The sequence below is a fragment of the Myotis myotis genome, unplaced genomic scaffold, assembly GCF_014108235.1.
Source record: "Myotis myotis isolate mMyoMyo1 unplaced genomic scaffold, mMyoMyo1.p scaffold_m19_p_9, whole genome shotgun sequence".
NCBI classification, from domain to species: Eukaryota; Metazoa; Chordata; class Mammalia; order Chiroptera; family Vespertilionidae; genus Myotis; species Myotis myotis.
Window position 1 is genome coordinate 58,747,961 of NW_023416401.1, and position 13,466 is coordinate 58,761,426.

The 13,466-nt window shown below is 41.5% G+C and overlaps 1 protein-coding gene across 8 annotated transcripts in view; it reads left to right on the forward strand.

Moving 5' to 3' along the window:
* The window catches only part of LOC118662671 (transient receptor potential cation channel subfamily C member 4 associated protein), an 85,095-nt gene that overhangs the window by 20,712 nt on the left and 50,917 nt on the right, over positions 1 to 13,466 (forward strand). For 7 of the 8 annotated variants that reach the window (XM_036321316.1, XM_036321314.1, XM_036321319.1 and 4 more), the window contains exon 2: positions 10,155 to 10,283. In XM_036321316.1, the coding sequence (XP_036177209.1) occupies positions 10,155 to 10,283 (129 nt within the window). Of the gene's footprint in view, positions 1 to 10,153; positions 10,284 to 13,466 lie in introns of those variants that run through there. The other variant, XM_036321320.1, reaches the window with a different exon arrangement.

Sequence of the window (13,466 nt, forward strand, 5' to 3'; positions counted from 1 at the left end):
TGCTTTTCTCTTGCTGCCTTTAAGATACTCTCTTTGGCCTGGCTGGTGTGGCTCTGTGGTTGAGTGTCGACCTATGAACCAGGAGGTCATAGGGGGGAGTGTGCAGGAGGCAGCCGATCCATGATTCTCTCTCATCATGGATGTTTCTCTCTCTTCCTCTCCCTCTCCCTTCCTCTCTGAAATCAATAAAAACATATATATATATATATATATATATATATATATATATATATATATGATTCTCTCTTTGTCCTTAATACTTGGCATTTTAATTATGAAGTGTCTTGATGTGGGCCTCTTTGGGTTCCTCTTGTTTGGGACTCTGCACTTTCTGGACTTGTAAGTCTATTTCTTTCACCAGATAGGGGAATTTTTCGGTCATTATTTCTTCAAATAGATTTTCCATTTCTTGCTCTCTTCTCCTTCTGGCACCCCCATAATGTGAATGTTGGTATGCTTGAAGTTGTCCCAGAGGCTCCTTACACTGTCTTTATACTTTTGGATTCTTTTTGCTCTTTTGATTGGGTGTTTTTGCTTCCTCATTTTCCAAATCATTGATTTGATTCTTGGAACCCTCTACTCTACTGTTGAATCCCTGTAAATTATTCTTTATTTCAGTTAGTATATGCTTAATTTCTGACCGGTGTCCTTTTTCATTTATTTGAAATTTTCACTAAGTTCCTTGAAGCTCTCATTAAGATCCTTGGGCATCCTTATAACCATTGTTTTGAACTCTGGATCTAGTAGTTTGTTTCCTTCCATTTCATTTAGTTCTTTTTCTGGAGATTTCTTCTGTTCTCTCATTTGTACACGTTTCTTTGTCTCTGCATTTTGGCTGCTTCCTTGTGTTTATTTCTATGTATTAGGTAGAGCTGCTATGTCTATTGGAATTGGTAGAGTGGCCTTGTATAATAGATGTTTTGTAGGGCTTAGTGGCTCAGCCTCCCTAGTCACCTGAGCTGGTCACTCTAGGTGTGCTTCTGTGTGGGTTGTGTGCACAGTATTGTAGTTGAGCCTTGACTGCTATTGGCGTTACTGGAGGAATTGACCTCCAGGCCAGTTGGCTGTGAGGGCCAGTTGTGAAGAGCTGCTGTGCAGGAGACACCCATATAGAGCAGGACTTGCTTCAGTGGGGTTTTGGTGTTCATTGAGTCTGCCTCTTGAGTGTGTTGCTCCTGGATGTGTAGAGTTGTAATCTGGTATTGTCTGAAGCTGGCCACCTGGCCAGAGCTACAGAGAGATCTGCAGATGGCTGCAACTTGTGTTGGGCTTGGAAATGTCCAGATGAGGCCCAGCGGTGAAGCAAGGCAGGCTGGTGCTAGTGGCAGGTCTTGAGCCTCTTATTGATAGGTATGGGGTACTCTGACTCCAGCTGCTGGTTGTTTAAGAGATTTTAGGAAAGTCTGAAGCCTGAATCAGGGCAGGCCATTAGTACAGAAAAGCTACTGCATATAGCTGGGGTGGAGCTGCAAATTGGATGGGGCAGGGTCTCACTAGGGCTGAGTAAACAGTGTGAGCCAGGCTGATGGAAGTTCTGCAACAGGGGAGGTCTCAGCATAGGAACAATGACCCCTACGAGGACCCCTGTCTGGGAGAAAGCAGCCCCTGAGTTCTTGCTCCAATACCAGATAATGCAATTCCTCTCTCTATGTCTCTGGATCCACCCAAGCTGCTGCCCCAGCACTGGAGCTCAGAGGGAGCCAGTCTGTGTAAGTTCATGTGCTGGCCCTTTATAGAGGAACTCCCTGGGTCTCCAGCAGCCTATGTGTCACATAGCCACAATCCCCACTGTTTTTTACAGCCTGAAGTTACCAGGACTTCTCTTCCCAGCTCTGTGCTGAAGGATCTGGTGTGGGGCTAGGATCCCTTGCTCCTCAGGTGAGGCCTCTGCAGCCAAGATATCCCTCCCAATTAAAATCACCACATGTAGTTGTGGGACCAGCCATTCTGTGCCCCCACCCTTTTTACCAGTCTCAATGTGCTTTCTTCTTTTTTTATTTTATCTTTTAAAATATTTTTTTTTTTTTATTGATTTCAAAGAGGAAGGGAGAAGGAGAGAGAGAGAAAAAAACATCAGTGGTGAGAGAGAATCATTGATCGGCTGCCTCCTGCATGCCCCCCACTGGGGTTCAAGCCCACAACCCATGCATGTGTCCAGACTGGGATTGAACTGTGACCTTCTGGTTCCTAGGTTGATGCTCAATCACTGAGCCACACCACCCAGGCTGTGCTTCTTCTTCTCTAGTTGTAGGACTTCCATTCAGCCAGATTTTCATGAAGTTCCGAATTATGGTGGTTCTGTATTTTAGTTGTAATTTTGATGTAGTTGTGGGAGGCGGGGAGTACCCAAGTTTACCTATGCCACCATATTGGTTCTCTCCAATAGGTTTTCAGTTTATTTTTCTCTTCTCCTTCCTGCACCTTCATGATGTGACTGTTGGTGTGCTTGAAGTTGTCTCAAAGGCTCCTTTTACTATCGTCATCTTTTTGGATTCTCTTTTCCTTTTGCTGTTCTAATTAGGTGTTTTCCTTTTCCTTATCTTCCAAATCTCTGGTTTGATCCTCTGCTTTATCTATTCCACTTTTTATTCTCTCTAATGTATACTTCATTTCAGTTAGTTTATTCTTTATTTCTGACTGGTTTTTTTTTTGCTGTTCTATTTTTTATATTTCCTATATCTTTGTTGAAGTTATAACACCTTTATTGAGATGTAATTTACATGCTATACAAGTAAGCCATCTATAATAATAAAAGCGTAATATGCTAATTAGACCGGACAGCCAAATGACCTTCCAGACGTTATTCTGGACACCCTTCCGGACAAAGCCGCGGCAGCGGGGGCTGAGGCAGAGGCGGTTAGTGGAGATCAGGCAGGCAGGTGAGCAGTTAGGGTGATCAGGCAGGCAGGCAGGCTAGTGGTTAGGGGCTATCAGGCAGGCAGGCAGAGGTGGTTAGGGGCAATCAGGCAGGCAGGCGAGTGGTTTTGGGCGATCAGGCAAGCAGGCAAGTGGTTAGGAGCCAGCGATTCCAGATTGCGATAGGGTGCAGGCCGGGCTGAGGGGCCACCCTCCCCCTTCGTGCACCGGGCCTCTAGTTTAAATGTACAAGTCAGTGTTTTACCATATACATGAATTATGCATCTATCACCACAGTCAATTTTAGGATATTTCATTACTCCAAAAGAAACACTATAATCAGTTGGTAATCATTCCCCCCCGCTCCCACCCCCCCATCATCTCTCAGGCCCTAGGCAACCACTAATTTACTTTGTGTCTTTTTGGATTTGCCTATTTTGGGCATTCACGTTATTTGAATCAAACAATATGTGGCTCATTGTGGCTGGCCTCTTTCACTTAGTATGTTCTCAAGATTTGTCCATGTTGTAGCAAATATCAGTACTTCCATTTCTTTTTATTGCCATTTCTTTTTATGTTCCATTATATATGTGTATTATATTTTTTAAATCCATTCATCAGTTGGTAGACTTGTTTTCCTCCCACTTTTGGGTTATTATGAATAATGCTGCTATGAATATTTGTGTACAAGATTTTGCATGGATATCTGTTTTCATTTCTTTTGGCTCAATATGGTAATTCTATATTTAACTTTTTCTTTTTTTTTAAATATATTTTATTGATTCTCCACAGAGAGGAAGGGAGAGAGATAGAGAGTCAGAAACATCGATGAGAGAGAAACATTGACCAGCCGCCGCCCGCAACCCAGGTACATGCCCTTGACCGGAATCGAACCTGGGCTCCATCCACTGAGCCAAACCGGTTTCGGCTATATTTAACTTTTTTTACAAACTGCCAAACTCTATCTAAAGTGGCTGTACCATTTACATTCCCACCAGTAATTTATGAGGGTTCCAATTTCTCCACACCCTTATCAACACTTGTTATTATCTGTCTTTTTATTTTATTTATTTATTTATTTTTAAATATATTTTATTGATTTTTTACAGAGAGGAAGGGAGAGATATAGAGAGTTAGAAACATCGATGAGAGAGAGAAACATCGATCAGCTGCCTCCTGCACATCTCCCACTGGGGATGTGCCCGCAACCAAGGTACATGCCTTTAACCGGAATCGAACCTGGGACCTTTCAGTCTGCAGCCCGACGCTCTATCCACTGAGCCAAACCAGTTTCGGCTGTCTTTTTAATTATAGCGATTCTAATAGGTATAAAGTTGTATCTCATTTTGGATTTGATTTTCCTGATGACTAGTGATGTTGAGCATCTTTTCCTGTGCTTATTGGCCATCTGTATATCTACTTGGTGTGCCACAGAATTTTATTAATTAGTTTGTGTGTTCCATGAGATGAAAAAGGTTGAAAATTGCTGATCTAGGTAATCAAATTTGTGGGCATGTTATTCATAGTATTCCTTATTATCCTTTTCATGTCCAAGGGATCAGTAATGATGACCCCTCTTATATTTCCTTTTATTAAAAACTAGAGGCCCCCAGAGGGCCTGTGCCCTCTCACAGTCTGGGACCCCTTGGGGGATGTCCACCTGCTGGCTTAGGCCTGCTCCCCAGGGGGATCAGGCCTAAGCTGGCTGTCAGACATCCCTTTGGCAGCCCAGGAGCCCTTGGGGGATGTCCACTGGCCAGCGGGGAGCAGGCCTAAACTGCAGTCGGACATCCTTAGCGCTGCTGAGGAGGCGGGAGAGGCTCCCGCCACCACCGCTGTGCTGGCAGCCATCAGCCTGGCTTGTGGCTGAGCAGAGCTCCCCCTGTGGGAATGCACTGACCACCAGGGGGCAGCTTCTGCATTGAGCATCTGCCCCTTGGTGGTCAGTGTGTGTCATAGTGACCAGTCATTCCCAGTGGTTCTGCTGTTAGGGTCAGTTTGCATATTACCCTTTTATTGTATAGGATAGAGACCTGGTGCACGGGTGCACAGGCTGGCTGGTTTACCCTGAAGGGTGTCCTGGATTAGGGTGGGGGTCCCGCTGGGGTGTCTGGCCAGCCTGGGTGAGGGGCTGATGGCTGTTTGCAGGCTGATCAAGCCCCCCAGTGGGGACCCTCACCCCATGAGGGTGTGGCCAGCCTGGGTGGGGGCAGATGGCCGTTTTCAGGCTGGCCACGGCCGTGGGCTGGAAGCAGGTATCTGGGATTTATTTATCTTCTATAATTGAAACTTTGTAGCCTTGAGCGGAGCTCAGGGCTGGCCAGGGCAGGCGGGAAGCTTGGCTTCCTCCATCGCCAGGGGCAACCCAAGCATCCTGCTAGCTCCAACTCCGTGGCCACTGCCATCTTAGTTGGGTTAATTTGCATATTTGCTCCTGATTGGCTTGTGGGTGTGGCTTGTGAGTGTGGCAGAGGTACAGTCAATTTGCATGTTTCTCTTTTATTAGATTAGACTAGAGGCCCAGTGCCCGAACTTGTGTACAGGTGGTGTCCCTCGGCCTGGCCAGTGATTGGTCCGATTGAGGGGGCTGGCCGGCTGGGGAGGGACCGCGGGAGGTTGGCTGGCCACAAGAGGTTGGCTGGCCGCAGGAGGTTGGCTGTGGGAGCACACTGACCACCAGGGGGCAGCTCATGCGTTGAGTGTCTTCCCCCTGGTGGTCATAGCAACCGGTCGACCTGTCATTCCGTTGCTTAGGCTTTTATATATATAGACTAGAGGCTCAGTGCATGAAATTTTGTGCACTGGGGCGGGGGGGCAGTGTCCCAGCTTCGTCCGGAAGATTGTCCGGAAGGATGTCCGGTCTAATTACCATATTACACTTTTATTATTATATATTATGTTCTATTAAGATACAGCTTTAGTTCAGAGGAGTACGTATGGTATTTCATTTATATACTCCAGAAATGGCATGTCCAAGTTAATTAGTTATGATTCTGGGCATTGTTCTGGATGCATTGATATTCTTGGAGAAGGAATGCATGTTTTTCCACTGTTTTCTCACTACTGATGGACCAGAAGTCATTTAGAGTCATCTTGGTTTTTCTAATAATTATATCTGAAGAGAACAATTCAGTGTTGTGCAGTTATATCACTAACGAGTGAAGTTTTTCTTCTATTATAAGACCTATTGTCTGAAGAAAAGATAATTAAATTACCATTGACTCCATCTCATTTTATCTTTTGTCACATTTTTGTTGATTATTTACATCAATAATGACAAGAAAACAATTTTTTACATGTAGAATTTGTCATTATTTCCATGTAAAGTGGAGCCTGATTGCCAGAATACTTTTGATTGGTAGCAGCAATTACCATGGTTCCTTGGCTTACAAAAGATTTTATGTGAGAGATCATCACAGCAAATCTATGATAAACTTTCATATCCAGAAAGACAACCCCAAGATAGCACACGGTTTTGACCTGGAGGATCTGGAGAGATAAAGCTGTGTACTTGCTTTTGGAGGTCAAAAGATTTTATTCTGTGATGGATCTCACACAAAACACAATAAAGCTCAGTCATCTTTATTTTAAATATTTTTTTCTGGTATTCCAATTATACGTATATTACACTCTGTATAATTGTCTCACAATTCTTAGATATTATGTTCTGTTTTTTGTTTTCCATTTTTTTTCCTCTCTGTATTTCAGTTTGGGAAGTTTTTATCTTGAAGATATTCTTTCCTTGGCCATGTCCAGTCTACTGATGAGCCTGTCAAAGGAATTCTTTATTTCTCATAGTATTGTTGTTTTTTTAATTTTTAGCCTATTGTTTATATTTTAATTTGGTTATTTGTCTTTATTATTAAGTTGTAAGAATTCTTTATACTGTCTGGATATTAGACCCTTATCAGGCCCTTATATGATTTACAAATGTTTTCTCCCATTCTGTGGATTGTCTTTTCACTTTCTTGGTAGTGTCCTTTAAAGCACAAGCTTTTTTAATATTAAAGAAGTTCAGTTTATTTTATTTTTCCTTTGGCTGCATATGTTTTAGGTGTCATATCCATGAAACCATTGCTTAATCTCAGGTCATGAAACGTATACTTATGTTCTCTTCTTGCAGTTTTAGCCCTTATATTTAGGTCCTTGATTTTGAGTTCATTTTTTAATATGATGTGAAGAATTGTCTTGATATTATTGTCAAGTGGCCATAAATCAGGTGGCCATAAATGTTAAGTGTTTATTTTTGCAGTCTCAGTCCTATTACGTTGATCTAAATGTCTACCATGGGGCCAGTCACAGACTTATTATAGACTTGTAATAATTTAGAAATTGGGAAGTATAATTTTTTTTCCCAACTTCATTCTTCTTTTTCAAGATTATTTTGCCTATCCTGAATCCCTTACATTTCCATATGAATTTTAGAATTAGTTTGTCAATTTCTGCTGTGGAGTCAACTTGGATTTTGATAGGAACTACATTGAATCAATATGGGAAGTATTTGCATGTTAGCAATATTTAATCTTCCAATCCGTGAACATTAATGTCTTTGCATTTATTTAGGTATTTTTAAATTTCTGATGTTTTAATTTCATTGTACAAGTTTTGTATTCCTTTTGTTAAAATTACTCCTGAGTATTTTGGGGTTTTTTGATGATATTATAAATGGAATTATTTTCTTAATTTTGGTTTTGGGTTGTTCATTGGAAGTGTATAGAAATTCATCTGGTTTTTGTATATTGATTTTGTATCCTGAACTTATTAGCTTTAATAGTTTGTGTGTGTTCCTTAATATGCAGGATGGGACGAAAGTAGATTTACAGCTGTGAGTACACGTGACACAGAGTATATTCTGGTATTATTATTTAATTACTGTATTTTCCATATGAACAACTCTAAACCTACTTTTGCCCCACCCTGTATTTTATATACAAGATCATGTCATCTGAAAATATAGTTTTGCTTTTCCTTTGCAATCTGGATGCTTTTATTTCTTTTTCTTGTCTAATTGCTCTGACTAGAATTTCTAGTACAATGTTAAATAGATGTGGTGAGAGTTAGCATCCTTGTCTTTTTCCTGATCTTAGTGGGAAAGCATTCAGGCTTTCACCATTAATTATGATGACAGCTGTGGGTTTTTGGTAAATGACCTTTATCAGATTGATTACATTGATTGTACATTGAACCAACTTTCCATTCCTGGAATACTTGCTTGGTCTTGGTGTATAATTCTTTTTATATGTTGCTGGGTTTGCTTTACTAGTATTTTTCTGAGGATTTTTATGTCTATTCTCATAAGAGATATTGGTTTGTAGTTTTTGTGTGATGTCCTTCTTTGTCTGATTTTTGGTATCAGAGTAATACTGGCCTCATAGAATGAGTTGGGAGATGTTCCTTTGTATTTAATAGAAGCATCTCTATTTGAGCTTTTCTTTGAGGATAGTTTTCTTTCTTTTTTACTAAATTGCTAACTTGATCTCTTGTAGGGCCATCACATGTTCTGTGTGTGTTTTTCTTGAGTCAGTTTCTTTTGGTTGCATCTTTCTAAGAACTTGTTTATTTCACAGCAGTTTTCTAATTTGTTGGCATACTGTTGTTCCTAGTATTCATTTATAAACTTTATTTTGGTAAGGTTGCTAGTAATGTTTCCTCTTTCATTACTGAATTTAGTAATTTGAGTTCGTGTAAGTTGGTCAGTGGAAGTAAAGTTTTCACTCTTTTTCAAAGAACCAGCTTTTGATTTTGTTGATTTTTCTCTATTATTTTTCTGTTCTCTATCATTAAATTTACAATAATATTTTTTATCTCCTTGTGCTTGGTTTGTGTTTGGTTCAATCCTTATTTTCTAGTTTCTTTTGGTAGAAGTTTGAATAAGTGATTTGAGATCACCTCTTTTAAAAATGTTTACAGCTGTAAATTTGTAAACACTACTTTTGCTAAGTTCCATAAAATCATGGTGTATGTTTTTTGTTTTCCTTTCAAGGAAAGGAAAAGTGTTTTTCCATTGTTTTTGGATTTGCATTGATTTCAGCTTTAGAATGATGAAATTCCTAATATTTGATCATTTTTTACCTACAGAAATGGTAATTTCCTGTGGTTTATCTTTATCCTAATACATTACTCTCACAAACATTACCTCCCATTATCCCAGTATTATCTTATTTTTACAATTAAAATATGCTCCAGAAGGATAATGACACTTGTCTAGGTGTTAGGACCAACATGTATCAGGATAGACTAAGACATTATTGAAGACTTGCATGTTCTATACTAGTAATAACAGTTACCAGGAGCTTTTACCAGATCGAGGGACAGATGTACATGAAAATAATTCACATCCGGCCCCTGATAGTGGTTTGTCCCACTAGTGTTAGTGGAAATTGCCATAATTGATTAATGTACCTATCATTAAGCTAGTACCTGGCTTTCTTTGAGAGAAGGTATGCATGACAAACAACAGCTTGGTACCTACTCTAAAGGAGTTTGTAGGTCATAGGAGGAGGTGAACACATGAGCTATTAATTATGATACAGGAGGATAAATGTTCGATACGGGCCCAGCAGAAGGGCACCTACTCTTTTAGAAAAGAGAGGCAAAGGCCAGTCAAAGAAATTTTCTGGCTGTTTGGTTTGCATTTTGAAGATGGAGAAGAAGCATCCAGGTTAAAAAGACAGGGAGAGGACATTTTAGGGGAAGAACCTGTGCAGAGGGGCAAAGAGAAAGAACTTGTGTATTTGGACTCCAGAGTGTGCATTGGGAAAGAGATGAGGCTAGAAAGGAAAGTAGGTGATAGAATATGAAGGGTGTTGTATCACCAGGCAAGAGTTTACTTTTAACTTATAGGCTACTGAGGAGCTTTTGAAGGTTTCTAGAAAGAGGTCTTTGAATTATTTGTCCGGGAGGGAGGGTGGGGGTTAGGGAGGCAGTTGCTCTTCTTTGCCCTATATGCTAATACAGTTGTCCCTTAGTATCTATCTAACGGGGATTGGTTCCAGGATCCCTGCAGATAACAAGCAGATACTCAAGTCCCTTTTATAAAATGTCAGAGAACAATGCATATAGTTGCCCCTCCACATCTGTGGACTCCCAGCCACAGTTTGAAAATATGATACTATTTTCAATCCTAGGATAGTTGAATCTGGGGGTGCAAAACCTGGGTATAAAGAGGGCCGACTATGTATTTACTGAAAAAATTCACATATAGGTGGACACACACAGTCCAAACCTATGTTGTTCAAGGTCAACTGCAGTTCTTTCCTCACCAGTAAAATGTGTATTTTTTTTTTTTTAAATCACAGTTCACTGAGACATTTTTGACGGAGAGGGACAAACCGTCCAAATGGAGTGGAATTCCTCAGCTGCTCCTTAAGCTCTATGCAACCAGCCACCTTCACAGTGACTTCGTTGAGTGTCAAAACATCCTCAAGGTAATTCTTTTGGGCCTTGGAGGAGCTGTATTCAGGGCCTCCAAGTGACACAAGATATCTGCTTTTTTTAAAAAAAATCTCAGTCTACTTTTAAAAAGTGTCTGTTTTTATTTTGTAAGCTATAGAAAATTTGGGAAGTTCAGAAAAAGTGCAAAGAAGAAAATAAAACCCCCAACACCAGAAGTTCCCTGTGGATGTCCTTCTGGACTTTGTCAGTGCTTGCTTAATTTGGGAGGTCAACACTGTGCCCTGGGATTGAGATGGCATTCTTTTTGAATAGGGTTTAAAAGATGTTGGTAAATTCAAAGGGTGTATTAAAATTATCATTTATCATAATGTGAATCTTAAATCTTAATTAAACTGTTATCCTTTCAAAAAAGAAAAAGATCCCACATTTCATGGAAGTGGCCTTGTGGTTATTGACAATTATCCTATCCTATATTAAAAAAGCCTAATATGCTAAGTTTCCGGTTGTCCATTCAACCAATCAAAGTGTAATATGATAATGATATGCTAAGGCTGCTCAACCGCTCGCTATGACATGCACTCACCACCAGAAGGCAGACAGTTGACTGGTCGACCAGTCACTGTGATGTGCACTGATCACCAGGGGGCAGATGCTCCGACCAGTGGGTTAGCTTGCTGCTGGGGTTCAGCCAATTGGGACTGAGCAAGATGGGCCAGACACGCCCTGGAGCCCTCCCGCGGTCCCTCCCTGGATGGCCAACTTCCCATGTCCCTCTCTGGCCCCGATCATGCACCGGTGGGGTCTCTTGGCCTAGCCTGCGCCCTCTCGCAATCCGGGCTGAGGGAACGCCCCTCCCTTCCCCCGAGTGCACAAATTTCGTGCACTGAGCCTCTCCCTCCCCGGCTGGCCAACCTCCCATCTCTCTCCTTGGCCCCGATCTTGCACCAGTGGGGTCCCTCAGCCTGGCCTGCGCCCTCTCGCAATCTGGAACCCCTCAGGGGATGTCAGAGAGCCTGTTTTGGCCCGATCCCGCAGGCCAGGCGAGGGACCCCACTGGTGCACAAATTCGTGTACTGGGCCTCTAGTGACTAACATAAGAAGATTGAAGGGACTGGGCTTGGTGTTTGGGAGAGAGATGGAAAGAATGCAGAGAGAGCTATAGTAAGACCATTCTCAAACTTAAGTGTGTGTTAGAATCACATGGAAGGCTTGTTAAAACATAGTGCTGGGCCCCATTCTCTTGAGTTTCTGATTTAGTAGGTCTGGGGTTACTATATCTAAACTTTAACTTGGGAGGATGAGAAGGGTGGGTCCAAATTTGAATTTAGAGCACCAGCTTTAGCTGCAGTTAAAACCCATGCAAATTACATTTGGTCATAATGAAACTTAATGATACACTGTTCTTCAGAGGTGAAGTTTTGATTATTATATCACACTAGTGACCAGGCACATGAAATCACGCAAATCCCGGAATCTCTCCCCGCGCACGCCTTCCCACACATGCAGCCCCGCCATCCCACACAGAAAGGGTCCCACTGCTGCCGCACCCACCACCGCCCCGGGAGATGGGACCCAGAAAGAGTCCCGCAACCACTGCTGCTGCCACGGGAGGCAGGACCCAGAAATCCACCCACCGCCCCGGCGGGACCCAGAAACCCACCCGCGCCTTCAGTGAAGTCCTCCAGAGTCAAGTCCCTGCCCACCCACACACACCTGCTGTGCACACAGCCTCCTGCTGATCAGTCGTTATGGTGTGAGGGCGTCATGACCATTAGCATATTAGCTCTTTATTACATAGGATAAGTCATTCTAAAATATAATAGGCTCCAGAATAAGCTTAATCTTTACCTTTAAGAAGAGGTATTTTGAGCTGAATCCACTGTGAGAATGAAGACCATTCTGAGCAATCACAGTCGACATTTCAGAAAATGTGGACATTGCTCTGAAGGGACACACAGTTATCGTGAAGGACCGCAGAGGCACCCTGCTAAGGGACTTCAATCAGATTGATGTAGAACTCAAATCTCCTTGGAAAGAAAAAGGAGAGGCTACAGGTTGAAAAGTGGTGGGGAAATTGAAAGGAACTGGTTACCGTTTGTACCATCTGTAGTTATGTACAGGACATGATCACGGGTGTTACACTGTGCTTCCATTACACGGTGAAGGCTGTGTGTGCACTCACTTCCCCATCAATGTCGTTATTCAGGAGAATGGTTCTCTTGTTGAAATTAGAAATTTCTTGGGCAAGAAATACATCCACAGGATTCAGATGAGGTCAGGTGTTGCTTGTTCAGTATCTCAAGCCCAGAAAGATGAGTTAATTCTTGAAGGAAACGGCCTTGAATTTGTATCAAATTCAGCTGCTTTGATTCAGCAAGCCAAAACAGTTAAAAAAAAGGGTATCAGGAAAAATTTGGATGGTATCTATGTTTCTGAAAAAGGAACAGTTCACCAGGCTGATGAATAAGATCTTCGTTTTTCAGCTATAGAAACAAAATGCTGGATGGTTCCTTACACTTATGTAAGACATTTTAAAGATGCAATAAAAGTCGTGTATTGATTTGAGAGGGAATAAAAGAAATGTTTTGTATTTTTTATCTTCTCATAGTCTGACTAGGGTAGAAATAATTACAGTCTTTTACACTTGTTTAAAAACACTTTGTAAAGAGTTATATATTATTTCATTTGATTCCTGCAAAATTTGAAATATGGAGGAGGAAAAAGAAGTAGAATGAGGGAAATTAATAGTGAGTGCTTGCTGTGTGATCATCATTTCTTTATTCATCCAGCAAATACTTATTTGAAATTTACTGTGTACCAGGCATATTTAATTCTTAGGGTAACTCTGTGAGATGGGTGGCTTTTTCTTTATAGTAGTCTAGAACAGCGGTTCTCAACCTGTGGGTCGCGACCTCTTTGGCGTCAAACGACCCTTTCACAGGGGTCGCCTAAGACCATCCTGCGTATCAGATATTTACATTACGATTCATAACAATAGCAACATTACAGTTATGAAGTAGCAACGAAAATAATTTTATGGTTGGGTCACAACATGAGGAACTGTATTTAAAGGGCCAGAAGGTTGAGAACCATTGGTCTAGAATATTTTGATTGTAGGTGACAGTAACTCAGACTAGCAAAAAAGAAAAAAAAATCCTTTATTGTATTACATAATTGACAAGGCACAGATGTGAGTTAAGGAACTGAACAGTTAG